The following is a 15655-nucleotide window of genomic DNA, read 5'->3' on the forward strand; positions in this document are numbered from 1 at the left end:
CTGAGCATAGCATGTTAGCTCCATATGTTCCCAGCAGCTTTCTTGCTTCGTTATTGTGTAGTAGAAATGAAAAGTGTCTAACCATAGTAGGTGTTTAATAATCAAAAGAGAAAAAAAGTGCATTTATTCCCTTGATCTCACTGATCCTCATAACAAGTCTGCCAGGGGCTGGAGGTGAGGCACAGAGGGTATTGTGATTTGCACAACACACAGTCCTTATGTAGGAGGGCCAGATATACCCAGTCTTCTGATTCCAAATGGGAAACTTTTCACCAAATTTCACATTATAAATTTATATAATGCTCCAGTCATTTATTTGGAAAATTTGGGGCAAGGCCTGTCTTGAGATACATTCCTTCTAAGGCTAGATCAATTTATTTTCCTCTTCAAAATCTCACTCTGAGTACACTCTAGGAATTCACTCATAGATCCTGCTATATTGAGAAGTTTACATGTGACTTTCTGTTTGAGAAATTCATCAGGTATATCTCCTTATACCTTGTGCTGGTGCTCCTTACATCTTGGTGTTGGTTTTGGCCCTTCCTCTGTCTGAACCTCTGTTCCTTCTGACTGGTGGCCTGCTCTGGGCCCTGCATCCAGATGTCCCATGAGTGATGACTGCTTGTCGTGTCCTGGGATCCAGCCTTCATCCAGCCCTCTAAGGGCCAGTGCTTGCTGGGAACCTCTAGCAGGTAGGACCTCTGCCTTGTCCAGAGTTGCCATGCTGGTTGCCTCCTGACTCTGGCAATCTGACCGTCTCTGATGCTCCTCCAGCTTCTGCATGGCGCTTCCACCTTCCCATCCTAACCCTGGCCTGTGCAATACCAAATTTCCCAGCCTGTCACAATGGTTCTTTGCTGCCTGTGGCATTAGTATGACAATGAATTTCACTTTGGTTTTATGTTATGCAGAAGGACATGCGGCTGCCAGGTAACTAGAAACTCCACAAGTAGCATAGAGAGCATTCTATATTGTCCTGGTAGAAATTAGCTCTAGACTGTTCCTGCATGCTGACATATTTTTCAAGTGAAAAGTAAACAGAAAGAACTCTAGAGCAGCGCTGTCCAATATGGTAGACACAGTGGCTATTAAGCCTTGGAATACAGCTAGGCCCAATTGAGATGTTTTGTAAGCATCAAATACACATCCAATTTCAAAGATAGATTGAAAAAGTGGAAAATATGTTCTTAATAATTTGGATATTAATTACTTGTGGATCTGATAGTATTTCCTGTATTTTGGGTTAATAATATATTGTTAACATTAATTTCTTCTGTTTCTTTCTTTACTTTTTTTTAATGTAGAAAACAAGATAACTAAGCTTACATATGTGTCTTGCATTATTTTCTATCAGACTGCGCTGGTCTGGAGCATATGTCTTATGATCCTTTAATATCAGTAAGCTGACACTCTCTAGATAGAAGGAAAGTTAGTGCATAGCTAAAAAGCAAAAAAAAAAAAAAAAAAAAAAGGAAGGAAGCTTCTGCCCAGATTTGTTAATTTCTGTTCCCTGTATACATTGACATGCCACCTGCCTTGACAAGCTTTTAAGAAGATCCGATTGTCCTCAGAGAAATGAGGCTGAAGCAAATGGCATCCATCTAAGGCTTGCTGCATCATGCCTAACCTCAGAGGTTTAAAATCAATATTGATTTCCGTCATTTATTTTACCCTGGCATTTAAATATCCCTTAGATTCATTACCTTTAGGTTTTTGTTAAGATTCTGTGATGAGTATGATAGCAAAGGCAGTAATAAGTTATGCAGATATCATTTAATTTATGAACTCTGGAGCTCCAGGGTAGCTTTCAGTTCAAGAAATATATTAACCACATACACATCACCCTTCATTTTGCGGTGAGAATTTCCAAGCTGGGTCCCTATTGTGCCACTTAATTTATGGTCTGGCCAGGTACATGGATCTGCATACAATATTTCAATATAAGTTGCTCCAGCCATCAGATGGGATGAAGATGAGCTTCAAAGAAGCAAGCTGAACAGCTGATGGATTGCTCGCCTATACATAGGCTGGGGCATTAGATAACTTTTAAAGCTTGTCAGCAGTTTGGGTCTTTCTCTACTCTGAGAAGCTGCACGCATCGGCCTAGACAAGCACAATCAGCCATGCTGTAGCAGGCAGAGGGCAGCTCCCAGAGTTACTTACGTTGACAGCCGTAGTGCCAGGAATTTCCTGGCAGACACTCATCACACTTAGGCCCTGTTGTTCCAGTCTTACACTCACAAAATCCTGAGCCATTACAACGGTCATGGATTGAGCCCAAAGGGTTACAATAACACTCTGTAGAAACAAGACAACACATAGGCTGGAGACAAGTCCTCATGGCGGACAGGTTATCAACACAGGAGCATCACTTACTTAAATGCATCACTTACTTATAGAAAGATGTCCATTAATGAAGTGCTTTGGCAAATATGGCTATTTCAGGTCCATTTATTTATTTTCTCAGACTTCCAGGATATAATTTTTATGATATGAGAGGAAATCAACTGGAAACTTCTGAGGAAATAAGATATCATGCTCTTCACTGCTAACAGATCATAATGGAGATTCCATTTGTTAGGGCAGTTTTAGACGGTTTAATGAACACCATAAGAAGTTTGTATATCGAGGATAAATCAATATGTCATCGGTGTACAATCTATTTTAAATTACTCAAATGGGCTTATCTGTTACATTCTATATTGGAGAACTGCTAAACATTTTTAAAGTGCAATATGAAAGCACTTTGCTCATTCAAAGGCAGTTTTACTTTATGATTTGGGAAAGCATCTTAACTTATTTATGTACATAGTGTCTTGTGATGAGCCTTTAGATGCTGTATCTCTGAGGCAGGTTAGTACAGCTTTTATGCCACCTAGATTAACAGTCATGAAATAAAAATATATTTTGTAATTCCAAATAAATTTCAACATAGGGATCATCTGAGGCATATCATTCCCATTATAATGCCTCTAGCAGACAATATAAGTATGTGTAATAAAAAAGTAAATAGAATTCTTATATAGGACCATTTTACTTCTGGAGCTCTGTTTACTTAAAGCCTAAACCAGAAATGGGGATTCCTTAGGCATTCATGACTCTGAAGATAGCACAGCTAGTTTTGCAGCTTTTTGGACTTACAGCCCAAAGTACCTTTCCTTGTTACCACATTGTATGAGCCTGGGAAAGTTATGTCCATTTCCAAGTTTCCTTCACTTTGAAATGGGCCCGTGAAGAGGTGCCCTTGGTAAAGAGCAAACAAAACCATACCAACCAATCAGAGGAATCTCTGAGAAATCAGGTAATATAATCCAAGTTAGTGTCATAGATCAACAATAGAGAGTTAGGGGTTAATTTTATGGAGATATCCAGGGATTTGGTTCAGGTTTTGTCACAGACATTAATCAGTTTCTTCAAAGAAAGTGGAGTATCTTAAAAGTATGATTTAATTTCAGGTTGAGTAAGTTTCTGAGTTTTGCTTTCTTATCAAACATTTATAAGGTTAGTATGTGTAAGTAAGAATAAAATCAAATAAACTCTAAAGTGCTCCCTCCTTCCTTGGCTTAGAGTGTACTTAACAACTAGTGTTTTATTCTAAACTGCCATTTTCGATTTTAATGTCTGTGTAAATTAAGTGTCTGTGGGGGTGTGGATGTGTAAGGGAGATGTTTAAAAAATATTTCAAAGCAGTAATTTTGTTATGGTTTTAAAAATGTTTATCTGTACATATGTGTATTATAAATATGTATTAATACCAAAACTGCATTGTGTTTCTTACTATTTAAAGTAATATATATATATTGCCAATGAATCACTAAAATTTGATAAGCCAGGGAGTAGAGTTGCCTCTGGCCAATCTGAGTTCACATAATACTCTGGTCCATTAGTCACTAACTATTAATTAATATAGGGTTTTATATGTAAAAAATATAAACAATACAAAACCTACAAATAAAAGGAGTAGAACATCAAAAGTACAGTATATCTCAGCTATTATCATAGGAAAAGGTGGTATGTGTTATGTTCCTCAAACAGTCATAAAAGTAATTGATGAAGAGAAGGATGATCCACCTTCCATATAAATAATTCAATTTTTGTAAACTATCATTTATGGAACTATGGTGAATGATGGATATAGGAGTGGTAGGGATAACTTACCAAACAAACAAACAAACAAACAAAAACAAACAAATCCATTGCAATTGAGTCGATTCCAACTCATAGCAACCATCGGACAGAGTAGAACTGCACAACAGAGTTTTCAAGGCTGTAAATCTTTGTGGGAGCAGATTGCCACATTTCTCCTGTGGAGCATCTGGGAAGTTCGAACTGCTGACCTTTTGTTTAGCAGGCAAGTGCTTAACCATTGCACCACCAGGGACCCTTACAGAGATGACCTGTTGTTGTTGTCGTTATGTGCCGTCGAGTCGGACCCGATTCATAGAGACCCCTCCTTGGGTTTCTGAGGCAGTATCACTACGGAAGTAGATTGCCCCATCTTCCTTCTAAGGAGTGCCTGGTGGATTTGAACCACCAAACTTCTGGTTAGTAGTCAAGTGCCTTAGGCACTACGCTACCAGAGCTCCCCAGAGATGACCTAGGAAGGTTATATTTTATTCCACAAAATGAAGCAGAATCAGTAGGAGTGTTAGACTAAAATAACGACATGAAATTATTAAGGAGCCTTGATTAAAAAGTTATACTAAAATTGATTTATAGGCTTTAGGAGGAGTGCCTTGAGTTTGTTTGTTCTGTGTAAGAAAACTTTGATTACCTGATTTGAGTTTCAAGGGGAATTAAAAATAACACATCCTATCTTTGAGATATGTTTCGAGGCAATTGCTGGAGCCCCAAGTTCCATTCTTATGTAAAAGCTTGTTAGCAAGGGATTATTAGCAGTGATTGCAGAAGGTCACAATGACACATCCTCTAGCTTCCTGCTTAATGCTCAAATTTATATGAAACAGAAGCATGCAAGGATGTCATCTTCATGTAATTGCTGTGTCATCACAGGTAATTACATGGATCTTTGGAGACATCATTGTGCCTGGAATTTGTATGAAAAATGGGTAAATTCACCAGTAATCACAAAACAGCAATCACTGTGGCAACATGGAAGAGTCAGCTGCATTTCATATTTGTTGTTGTTGTTATGTGCCATCGAGTTGGACCCGACTCATAACAACCCCTCCTTGGGTTTCGGAGGCTGTATCACTGTGGAAGTAAATTGCCCAACCTTCCTACTGAGGAGTGGCTAGTGGATTTGAACTGCCAGCCTTCTGGTTAGCAGGCAAGTGCCTTAGACACTACGCTACCAGAGCTCCCCCTGCATTTTATATTTACTATGCTATAAAGTGATGTAAGTATTTGAAGGAATTTATTTTAAGACAGTTTATATTTTGCAAAGAATTATTACCTCACAACCAAGATGGTGGATATGATTACAGAGAGTTGTTAAAGAATTGTTCAGTGGGTTTTGTTTTGTTTTTCAATTTAGAGAGGACTTATTCAAAGTTTACAAGACTAGCACCTAATTCTGTGAAAGCGAACTGGGTAAATACCCACTCATTTTCCTTAGTGCCTTCTATACAAAATGGTATTAAAATTATCTCTCAATTATTTGTTGTGTATCGTCTCAAATTTGATTCTTAATCTTTCCTCAAGCTCCTTTAGGAGCTTAAGTATGGAAAATAGTGAATGGGCTCATGAGGCCCATTTGCTCATAGGGCAAAGCTTGGCAATAGAGCCACAGGTTTCAAATGGCCCTGGGAGAGCCTTGTTGTGCATGGGCAGTTCCAAGATCTCTGCCTTTTGTGCTTCAAGTTGAAGAAAACGGAATCTACAGCTCCTTAAGAAAATTGTTATTGATTCATTTTATATATATATGGCCTAAAGTTAAAAGATAGGCTTATCATACATGAGTAAGTCAAACTGTTTCAGTTGAAATTTTTAAAAACAATTTCCCCTTAGAAAAAGGGTGGTTTAAAGAAATAACTTTGGTGTGATGAACATAGCTAATTTTAATGGTACCTAAAAATGCTCATTTTCATATTTATCAATCACTTTACTTGATTTTAAGAATGTTAAATGCTAAATAGACACTTAAATTTGCTTCCATAAAGTAAAATTCTCCAAAAGTTTGTGATTTTGAATTAACAAACTTTATAGGAATGGAATATTTTTTTTTAGTCACAATTCATGCAAAAATGTCTATTAGTAAGCTTCACATATTGCATCTGTATTGTTAAACTTTAATAGACAAACACTGAGTGGGCTGTCTTTGTGAATAACCAAATGTGAATTAACATGAGAACCATGCTACTTACATTTGGATAGGAATATTTCCATACTTTAAGAGTGGAAAAAGGCCAAATTTCATAATAATAGAATAGTTTGAATAAAATTACCATGTTGTTAAATTACCTGCCTTGAGAATTTTTATGGCATAAAATCTTTTCTCTTGAGAACTTTAAAAAATATTAAAAATAATGTGACACTAATATTATAAAACATTTTCATCTTATGTATTTTGTAAAAATGACTAGGTTTGTTATATCCTATTTACTTTACTTTTTCTGTTGTTTCCATATTTATAGCATGGCATTTATACATTTTTACAGATGACATTCATTGCAGTGCAACTCTGCCTTCAAATTTCAGAGTTACATATTTGTTGGTTTTCACTAATCTCCTCAAATCATTGTAAACCAAATTTTATGAAGTCAAGGAACTTCTGCTCATAAGCTCTTAGTAGAATTGCTGATGTCATCCATGAAAGCACAAAATAAGCAAATATCTGACAAGCTTTGCTTTGCTATCTGTGACAGGGTAGTTGAGAGAAACTGTTTGAATTCTGAAGTCAGGAAATCCTTTGCTAAAGCTATACACTCTGGATTAATTTGCCTTAATATTCTCGACTAGAAAATAGAGGAAATTATCATTGTAGTACTTACCCCACTGTTTTGTTAATGAGGATTAAGTAATACAACATATATGCAAATCAGTAAACTGTTTACAAAATGTTTCCTGTGTGTTCCATATGATTCCTATTTGACCAGGAGGCTCAAATGATTTACCTAAAACAAACAGCTAATAAATAGCACACAGGGGGTTGGACTCAGCTCTCCAGCCTCTAAGTCCAGTGCTTTCTCCACTAATTCACAGGTAATATTTTAGGTAGTAGTTTAAAGAAAATATGACATACCATCAACATAAATAGTATTACGTATACTTGGCACAATTTAATTCAAAACAATTTATACAGCTATTTCATGTGACACTTGCTGACAATCCAGAAGACAATGATCCCAGAAATGTGGATTATTCAATTCTTTTTGTGATGAAAAGATCACCTGTCATTTTTCAGCTTGAGTGTTACATTTTAAATTCATCTCTATGTGAAAATTTCTACGTTTAAATTTGGTTGCCTATACAGCTATCTACAGGTGTGGTAACAGATAGATATACATGTCTCCTTCAGTGTTGCAAATATCTGAATTTCTTCAAAGTACACTACAAAGTGAAATTCCATTTATTGTTTCTTATTTTTCAATTCAATTCCTTTATAAGGGGCAGACTTTAGTAGGGATGAAGCAGGAGAAGCTTTTTGTGTGGGAAGGGCAGAAAAACCAGCTGTCCTCCCCAGCATACACAACCAGCGCTCATCTGGGGACGCGTGAGCTGTGGCAGCTAACAGGACCGATTGACAAGGATAGTTCTGAGAATTTACTTCTATTTTTAGGGCCTGTGGGAAAATTCAATAAATGGAATTATACTGCTATGGATGGAATAGTCAGATAACCACTCTCTATTATCAGCTGCTGGTGGCTTTCAATTTGAAATGTCAAAATTTTGATCATTCAGTGTTAGTTGATCACTGATTATGTACAAGAGTTTGTACCTTAGTTTCTTATAGTCAGAATTAAATCCCATATAATGAGTCTCCATTTATAAAATTGTACATAAAACTTAAGGTTATAAGATCAGATTGATATTACCTGGTTTTAACATTTCATGCAAATAAATAAAAAAGGAAGAAAGAAAATAGAAAATTTCTTGGCTTCTCAACATAATTTCTCAGATCATCGTTTTTAAAACAATAATATACAGATTAAACATATACCCCCAACTATGTTTTCAACCACCACAAGTGTATTTAAAATCTACCGCAAGGATGTTTGCTCCATTGAGAAAGTTTATTCTGGCTCAGCCGTGATACGAATCACCAGCCTCTCCACCCTAAGTAGCTCCCCATAGCTTGAAAGGCACAGAACAATAGCTGAAATTATAATGGAACTGACCTATGCATACATTCTCATCGTCCAGCTGTGCAGAAGCATTTCTGAAGTAGCCCAGCCTGCATAACTCACAGTGCTGCCCTCTAGTGTTGTGTTTACAGCTCACGCAAATGACTGTATTTAGCAGATCGATATAACTGCATCGATTGGAGTGGCCGAAGCATTCACAGTCTTGCAAGGAAGAACAGAAATGTATACAGAGTGTATACAGTAGCAGAGTAATAGCACACTACATGCTTGGATAAAGTGAGGCATGGAGAAAAGATTGTGGAATGGTGTTACATGGACGTGGTTCAACGAGACACATGGAGACAACAGGTGGTTGTGATTTGCACGGATATAGCATCTGTTTCAAGCAGGATAGAAAGGTCAGACATTCAGAACATGACTGAAGATTGTGAATTCTTGGCGGACAAGATGAACAGAAGCATTTGCAGGTGTACACCTTTTAGAATTTGGGAAGATTCAGTTTCCATTGATACAAAAGTCTAATTTTGGCACAATAAGAACTTTACTATCTTTGCTTCATTTTCCCATTTTCCTACATATTTATATATTTGTATGAAAAAAGAGGAACGGAATCATGTGAGCATCTAGGACCTGAGGCAGTCATCACCCACGGCTGCTTTGCTTAGAGTCTCACTCTCATTTATGCAAGACGGCAAACTCAGTCAGGGCTTCATGGGAAGCATGGCCAGTTTAACGCGGATCTAGACAACTAAACAATTCTCCTTTACTTTTGCTTTGCGTCAGTGCTAAGAGGTAAAGATGGCTTCCATAAGCTTTTATTCAGCTCAAAACAGCATGTTAATGTGTGAGAGAAAATACAAAAAACAAGGAGATTATTTGTTTAAAAAAAAATGTGATCTTAAATTTCCTTTTCTTTCAAGTTTCAAGCTAAGTCTACTAGAAAAGAAGGGGGAAGCAACTACTATGTTTCCAGATTTCTTTTCTTTTGTCCCTCCAAAATGTTAGTGCCTCTGAGGCTAGGGGTGGTAGTGTAAGAACTAGAACGGGGGTGGGGGGGGAAGAAAAGAGGGTGAGAGCAGTTGAGGAAGGATAAGGAGTGACTAAATTTCCCCCCTTTCATCTCAACCAGACCATGGAGTCAATAATCTCATTCAATGTTTTTTAAAGAACTAGTAAGACAAACCCTGTGTTGGTAGCAATAATTACCAAAGCAAATAAAAACAAAACAAAACAAAACAAAAACTATGAAGTTTAACTAGGTGGGAAATATATATATATTTTCTTTTATGAACATGGGGTAGGCCTAGTTGGATATTTATAAGGAAGATCCATGATATTGCAAAGTCTTGTTGGAAAATATTCCTCTCATTAATCTGTCTGGCTTTTATTCTATCCTACCTGGAAGCCAAACACAGTCTTGATTTGACACCATTCATTCATTCACTCATTCATTAATTCATTCAATAAGTATTTTATTTTAGTTGATCCACTATATGCCAGGCACTATGCTAGGTGCTCGGTTACTCATTTGGCCTAGATAAAATTTTGAGAATATTGCATATAGGTGACCAGAGTAAAAATGGTTAAACATGATCAAGTAAGAGAAAAGAAGGAAGGAGGGGACTAACTCTCTTTTCTTATTAACTTGCTATCTCTCATCAACACAGCATGGATTCATTTATTGGAGAGCTAGATAACTGAGTGGAGAGCTGAGGTCAGGGTCCTGATGGAATGGAATTGAGTTTGGATAGAAGCAGAGGAAAATACTAGAAATGATGTGAAGAGTAGATGATGCTCAGAATAGAATCAGCAACTTGGGGGCCCCAGCTGTTTAAATAAGAGGAAAAAAAAAGAAAAGGGAGGTCAGCTGTATTACTGTACATATATATGCTGGGGGTCGGTTGAATAGGGACAGGGATAGGGAAAAGTCAGAAGAAGATGAGTAATGGGAGAAGGATGCCTTGAGATTCCAATGTGGGAGATAGAGTATGAAAATATCTGAATAAATTTTGCAATTAAAAAAAAAAACATGGTTGCCGTTCAGTCATGGCAAGCCCATGTGCTTTGAGTAGAACTGTGCTCTATAGAGTTTTCACGGCTGTGATCTTTTGGAAGCAATTCTCCAGGCCTTTCTTCCCAGGTGCCTCTAAACCAAAATCAAACTCACTGCTATCAAGTCCAACCCGATGCATAGTGACCCCTCCTTGGATTTCTGAGGTGGTATCACTATAGAAGTAGATTGCCCAACCTTCCTTCCGAGGAGTGGCTGGTCTGGGTGGATTCAAATTGCCAAACTTTCAGTTAATAGTCAAGTGCTTAATTATTTACATCATTCAGGGACTCCAACTTAGCACAAGAATATCTTGTTTTATTGTGCTTCAAAAATATTTTATTTTTTTTAACATATTGAAGGATTGTGGCAACCCTGCGTCAAGCAAGAACTATCGGTGCCATTTTTTCCAACAGCATATGCTCTCTTAGTGTCTCTGCATCACATTTTGTTCATTCTCACAATACTTCAAACATTTTCCCAATGTTGTTGCACACTTAATAGACTATAATATAGTGTAAACATAACTTTTACATGCACTGAGAAACCAAAACACTTGTGGGATTGGTTTTACTGTGATCATCACTTTATTATCACAGTGGTCTGAAACCGAACTCACAATATCTCTGAGGTATGCCTATAGTTAAGACATACCAAATTAATAATAATAATAATAATAACCACAATAGGAATAGAATTACAAACAACCACATTAAATGTTCTTAGAAAAGAACAGACACTTTTCCCCAATTCCACTATACTTCCCAGAGGTTACACATTTTTCATAGTGCTAGTTCTGACTTTTGGTAATCTGAAAGGCTTGTTGAACACTTCCTTAAGTGACAGTTTAAATCAGGGAGAATATTTGTGGCTTGGAACCCGCCTGAGACATGGTTGCAAATCTGCTACCCTACCTGCTTCTGCAGTACTTCTTCAGAACTGCCTGAAATTCCTGAGGAGTGGGAGGGGCAGTAAAGATTTGTCCTCAAGTTTTCTTTCCTCCTGAAGAGGTCTTCATGAATGTTGTGGTTTTCATGTTCCTTAATCTAGCTTGGTCCTTGGTGCACTTAATTTAATGTATCCAGAATTTTCCCCCAAAGCATCTTTAATGCACAAAGTTTTATTCTAGGACAGTTTTGGAACCACACAGAAGTCTCTGTTGTCAAGAAGCTTGGTTACTGAGTGAGACAAACAAGTGTTCAGATAACCAGAAAAGAAAATGATGATACAAAGTGATTTGCATCTAAGAAGAAATTTATTTAACATGTGGTGAATTGAGAGAAATATCTTGAAGTATATAACATTGACTCTCAATTGAGGGTTGTTGTTGCTGTTGTTATGTGCCATTGAGTTGGACCTGACTCATAGCAACCCCTCCTTGAATTTCTGAGGCAGTATCACTACGGATGTAGATTGCCCAATCTTCCTTCTGAGGAGTGGCTGGTGGGTTTGAACCTCCAGCCTTCTGGTTAGCGGTCAAATGCCTTAGACACTACGCTACCAGAGCTCCTCAATTGAGGGTTGTTGTTGTTGTTATGTGCCGTCGAGTTGGACCCAACTCATAGCGACCCCTCCTTGGGTTTCCAAGGCAGTATCACTGTGGAAGTAGATTGCCCCATCTTTTTTTCAAGGAGTGGCTGGTGGGTTTGAACCACCAGCCTTCTGGTTAGCAGTCAAGTGTCTCAGGCATTAGCTACCAGGGCTCCTCAATTGAGGGTTGTTGTTGTTGCTGTTATGTGCTATTGAGTCAGACCTGACTCATAGCGACCGCTCCTTGGGTTTTTGAGGCAGTATCATTATAGAAGTAGATTGCCCAACCGTCCTTCCGAGGAGTGGCTGGTGGATTTGAACCACCAGCCTTCTGGTTAGCAGTCAAGTGCCTTAGGCACTATGCTACCAGAGCTCCTCAATTGAGGGTAGGAAGGTTTATTAAAAAAAGGGGAGAGGGATGAGGGATGAGCATATCAGGTAAAAGGAACAGAGCACTCAAAGACATAAGGTTAGGGAAATGTAGGCAATGAGGCTGGAGCATATTTCATAATATAGTTTCTTGGTGGGTACAGGAAGGCTTCAGTAGGATCTTCCCAATGGCCAGAACTAAATTCTGAGCTCCATCTGACAATAATAATTTATCCAGAAAATATTTCTCCATAGATTTATGAACTGTGACATTGTCATCTACTATTCTTCAAACTTAATGAGTATTATACATGTCTGTGAAGGAACCCTGGTGGTTCAGCAGTTAAGTGCTTGGCTGCCAGCTGAAAGCTTGGAGGTTCAATCAAACCCACCAGCTGCTCCATGGCAGAAAGAAGTGGCAGTCAGCTTCCACAAAAATTACAGCTTTGGAAACTCATGGGACAGTTTTACTCAGTTCTATTAAGTCACTCTGAGTTAGAGGCAGTGGGTTTGTTATGGATTTTGTACATACCTATAAGGAATAGTTAAGGCATTCCGTTGCTAACCAAAAAGTCAGGGGTTCAAACTCATAAGCCCCTCTACAGGAAAAAGATGAGGCAGTCTGCTTCAGGAAAGATTTATAGCCTTGGAAATCCCATGGGGCAGGTCTATTCTGTCCTATAATGTTGCTATGAGTGGGAATCGACTCAATGGCAGTTTTTTGTTGTTGTTGCTATTGACAATTTTGGAATCTTGTTTGAAAAAAAGTTAAATAATTATATAATATATAAGTAACCATACTCAGCTAAAGGCACAATACTATGAAATTATTTCGGAAGGTAAATGGATATTTAAAATGGCTTATAATCTAGGAAATGAGATAATAATAATTTGATTCTTTTAAGACTTCTAAGATTCTTCTCAGACTTTAATAAAGCTGTCTTTTCTGGCTATAGTATATTTGAGAAGATAAAATGAGAAAAATATTTTTGAAAGTGATTTGAAAGTCATGAGAGCCCTATATAAGTGCAAAGTATTTTTAAAAATTATTATGATTGCTATATTATTTTCCAGTATTCTGTGAATTTACCATTCTTTCATAATTATTATAATACACAGGCACAGAATCCATTAATATATGATTTAAGCTGCATTATCATATTAGGTTTCTGAAGGAATATTAATAATTCAATAATTCTTTGACCCTTTAATTCACTGAGCTCACTTCCCTTCTTACAAAATATAGAGTCCATGGTTCATCCTTGTAGTCACTTCCTTTCATATAATTTCATCCATTTCTTCTCTCTCCCTCCCTCTTTCTCTTTCCCTCCTTCTCTCTCTCTCTCTCTCTCACACACATGCACACACACACACAATCTTGATTAAAAATCCAACTCTACTTCTCCATGCCTATATCTTCACAGCTAAATGTGGTTAGAGTTGAAACAAGTCTTCCTTGATATTCATGATCATTAACATCAACGGGGCACTCAAGGCTGCCTGGTAATCCTTGAAACAGAAGGCATGTGGGCCATCACTCTATTGATTTTCCTTCTTCTTCAATGACCTTTTTTTTTTTTTTTTTTAATGTCTTATTTTTTGTCCTCATCTCCTCAATATCCCTGGGATTAGTTCTTGGACTTCTTTGCTCTTCATGCTCATCCTGGGTGATTTTTTACCCAACCTAATAAACCCACCAGCCACTCCTCAGAAGGAAGGTTGGGCAATCTACTTCCATAGTGATACCACCTCAGAAACCTAAGGAAGGGTCTCTGTGAGTCAGAGTCAGATCCAACTAGATAGCAGTGAGTTTGGTTTTTGGCTTGAACAGTTCTAAAAACTATCTACATGCTGACTAAGGGGCCTTGGTGGCACTATTGTTAAACAATCAGCTGTTAACCAAAAGGTTGCCATCAGAACCCTCTAGACACTCTGTGGGAGAAAAGACGTGGTGATCTTCCCTGGTAAAGATTTCAGTCTAGGAAACCCTATGGGACAGTTGTACTCTGTCATGAGTGAGAGTCATCTCAATAGCACACAACAATGACATACACTGACTATTACAAAATATTTATTTCCAGCCTGCACTAAAAAAAGAAAGGAAAAAAAAAAAAAAAAACTCACTTCTGTAGAGTCAATTCGACTCATAATGATCCCTCCTTGGGTTTCCAAGGTGGTATCTCTATGGAAGTAGATTGCCCAGTCTTCCTTCCAAGGATTGGCTGGTGGGCTTGAACCACCAGCTTTCTGGTTAGCAGTCAAATGCCTTAGGCACTATGCCACCCCTCCCATAAAGTTCAGATTCATATATTGCCTTCTTAATATCTCCATTGGGACATTTAATGGATTACATCAGCTTTAACATGTTTAAAACTGAGTTCTTCCCAAATCTGCTACTCACCCAGGCTGCCAAATCTCAGTAAGTGACAGCTCCTTTCTTCCAATGGTTTAGCTCAACATTCCTGGAGTTGTTCTTGATGTCTCTCTTTTCTCCACCCTACTACTTATTATTTATCAGCAGGTTCTGTTGGCTATACTTTCAAAATATATTTCAAGTCTCATGATCTCTCACCATCTTTGCTACTACAACCCTGGTTAAAGGCACCATCACTCCACACCTGGTTTATGGTCATCATCTCCAAATGGCTCACCTGGTTTCCATCCTTATGATAGTCTCTTTCCCACTCAGGAGTCAGAATGATCCTTTCAAAACTTACATTAGGCCATGAGACTTTTCTGCTCACAATCCTAATGAGTTCCAATCTCAGAACAAAAGACAGAGTCCATGCATTCCCAACTGATTGGGTCCCTGGCTCCCCAGGGTCTCATCACTATCATTGTCTTCATTTACTTCCCTCTAGCCAGACTGTCTCTATGTTGCTCCTTAAGCATGCCAACACACCTCCCAGCACCTCTGCAATTGCTGTTCCTTCTGTCTGGAATACTCTTCCTCCAAGTATCCCCACGAGGCACTTCCTCATTCCTTTAAGTTTCTGCTCAAAGAAAAACTTTCTCTGACCATTCTTGTAAGTAACAGCCACTATCCCAAATACCTTAATCTCCCAATCTCCTAGTACTGCATTATTATTATTTTTTTGTAGACTATAACATGTGAAAAATATATTAAAAAAAAATTACCCCCCTATACTCTGAGTGTAAATACATGACCATAGACTCTCTGCTTTGTTCACAACTCTTACTGCAGAGCTTCCGTCATCACCTGGCACAAACTAAGCACTCAAAAAATGTTGAATGAATGAATCAATGAATCAATGACTCAATGATCCTGAGGCATTTGCATTTGAGAGTCAGAGAAAGATACAGCAAAGAAGTTATGCTTAAATTCATCTCTCCACCATTCAAATTATTAAGACTGTTCCACTGTATTTTGTGTATTATAGAATTTAGAAAACAACCACCACACAACTATATATATATA

At 37.8% G+C, this 15655-nt stretch overlaps 1 protein-coding gene across 1 annotated transcript in view; it reads right to left on the reverse strand.

Moving 5' to 3' along the window:
• The window catches only part of NTNG1 (netrin G1), a 494390-nt gene that overhangs the window by 69801 nt on the left and 408934 nt on the right, over positions 1-15655 (reverse strand). The window contains exon 6 of the mRNA XM_007949962.2: positions 2164-2298. Within this exon, the coding sequence (XP_007948153.1) occupies positions 2164-2298 (135 nt within the window). The remainder of the gene's footprint in view (positions 1-2163; positions 2299-15655) is intronic.

This window comes from Orycteropus afer, unplaced genomic scaffold, assembly GCF_000298275.1.
Source record: "Orycteropus afer afer isolate SDZICR_OR568_19922 unplaced genomic scaffold, OryAfe1.0 scaffold00010, whole genome shotgun sequence".
Classification (NCBI taxonomy): Eukaryota; Metazoa; Chordata; class Mammalia; order Tubulidentata; family Orycteropodidae; genus Orycteropus; species Orycteropus afer.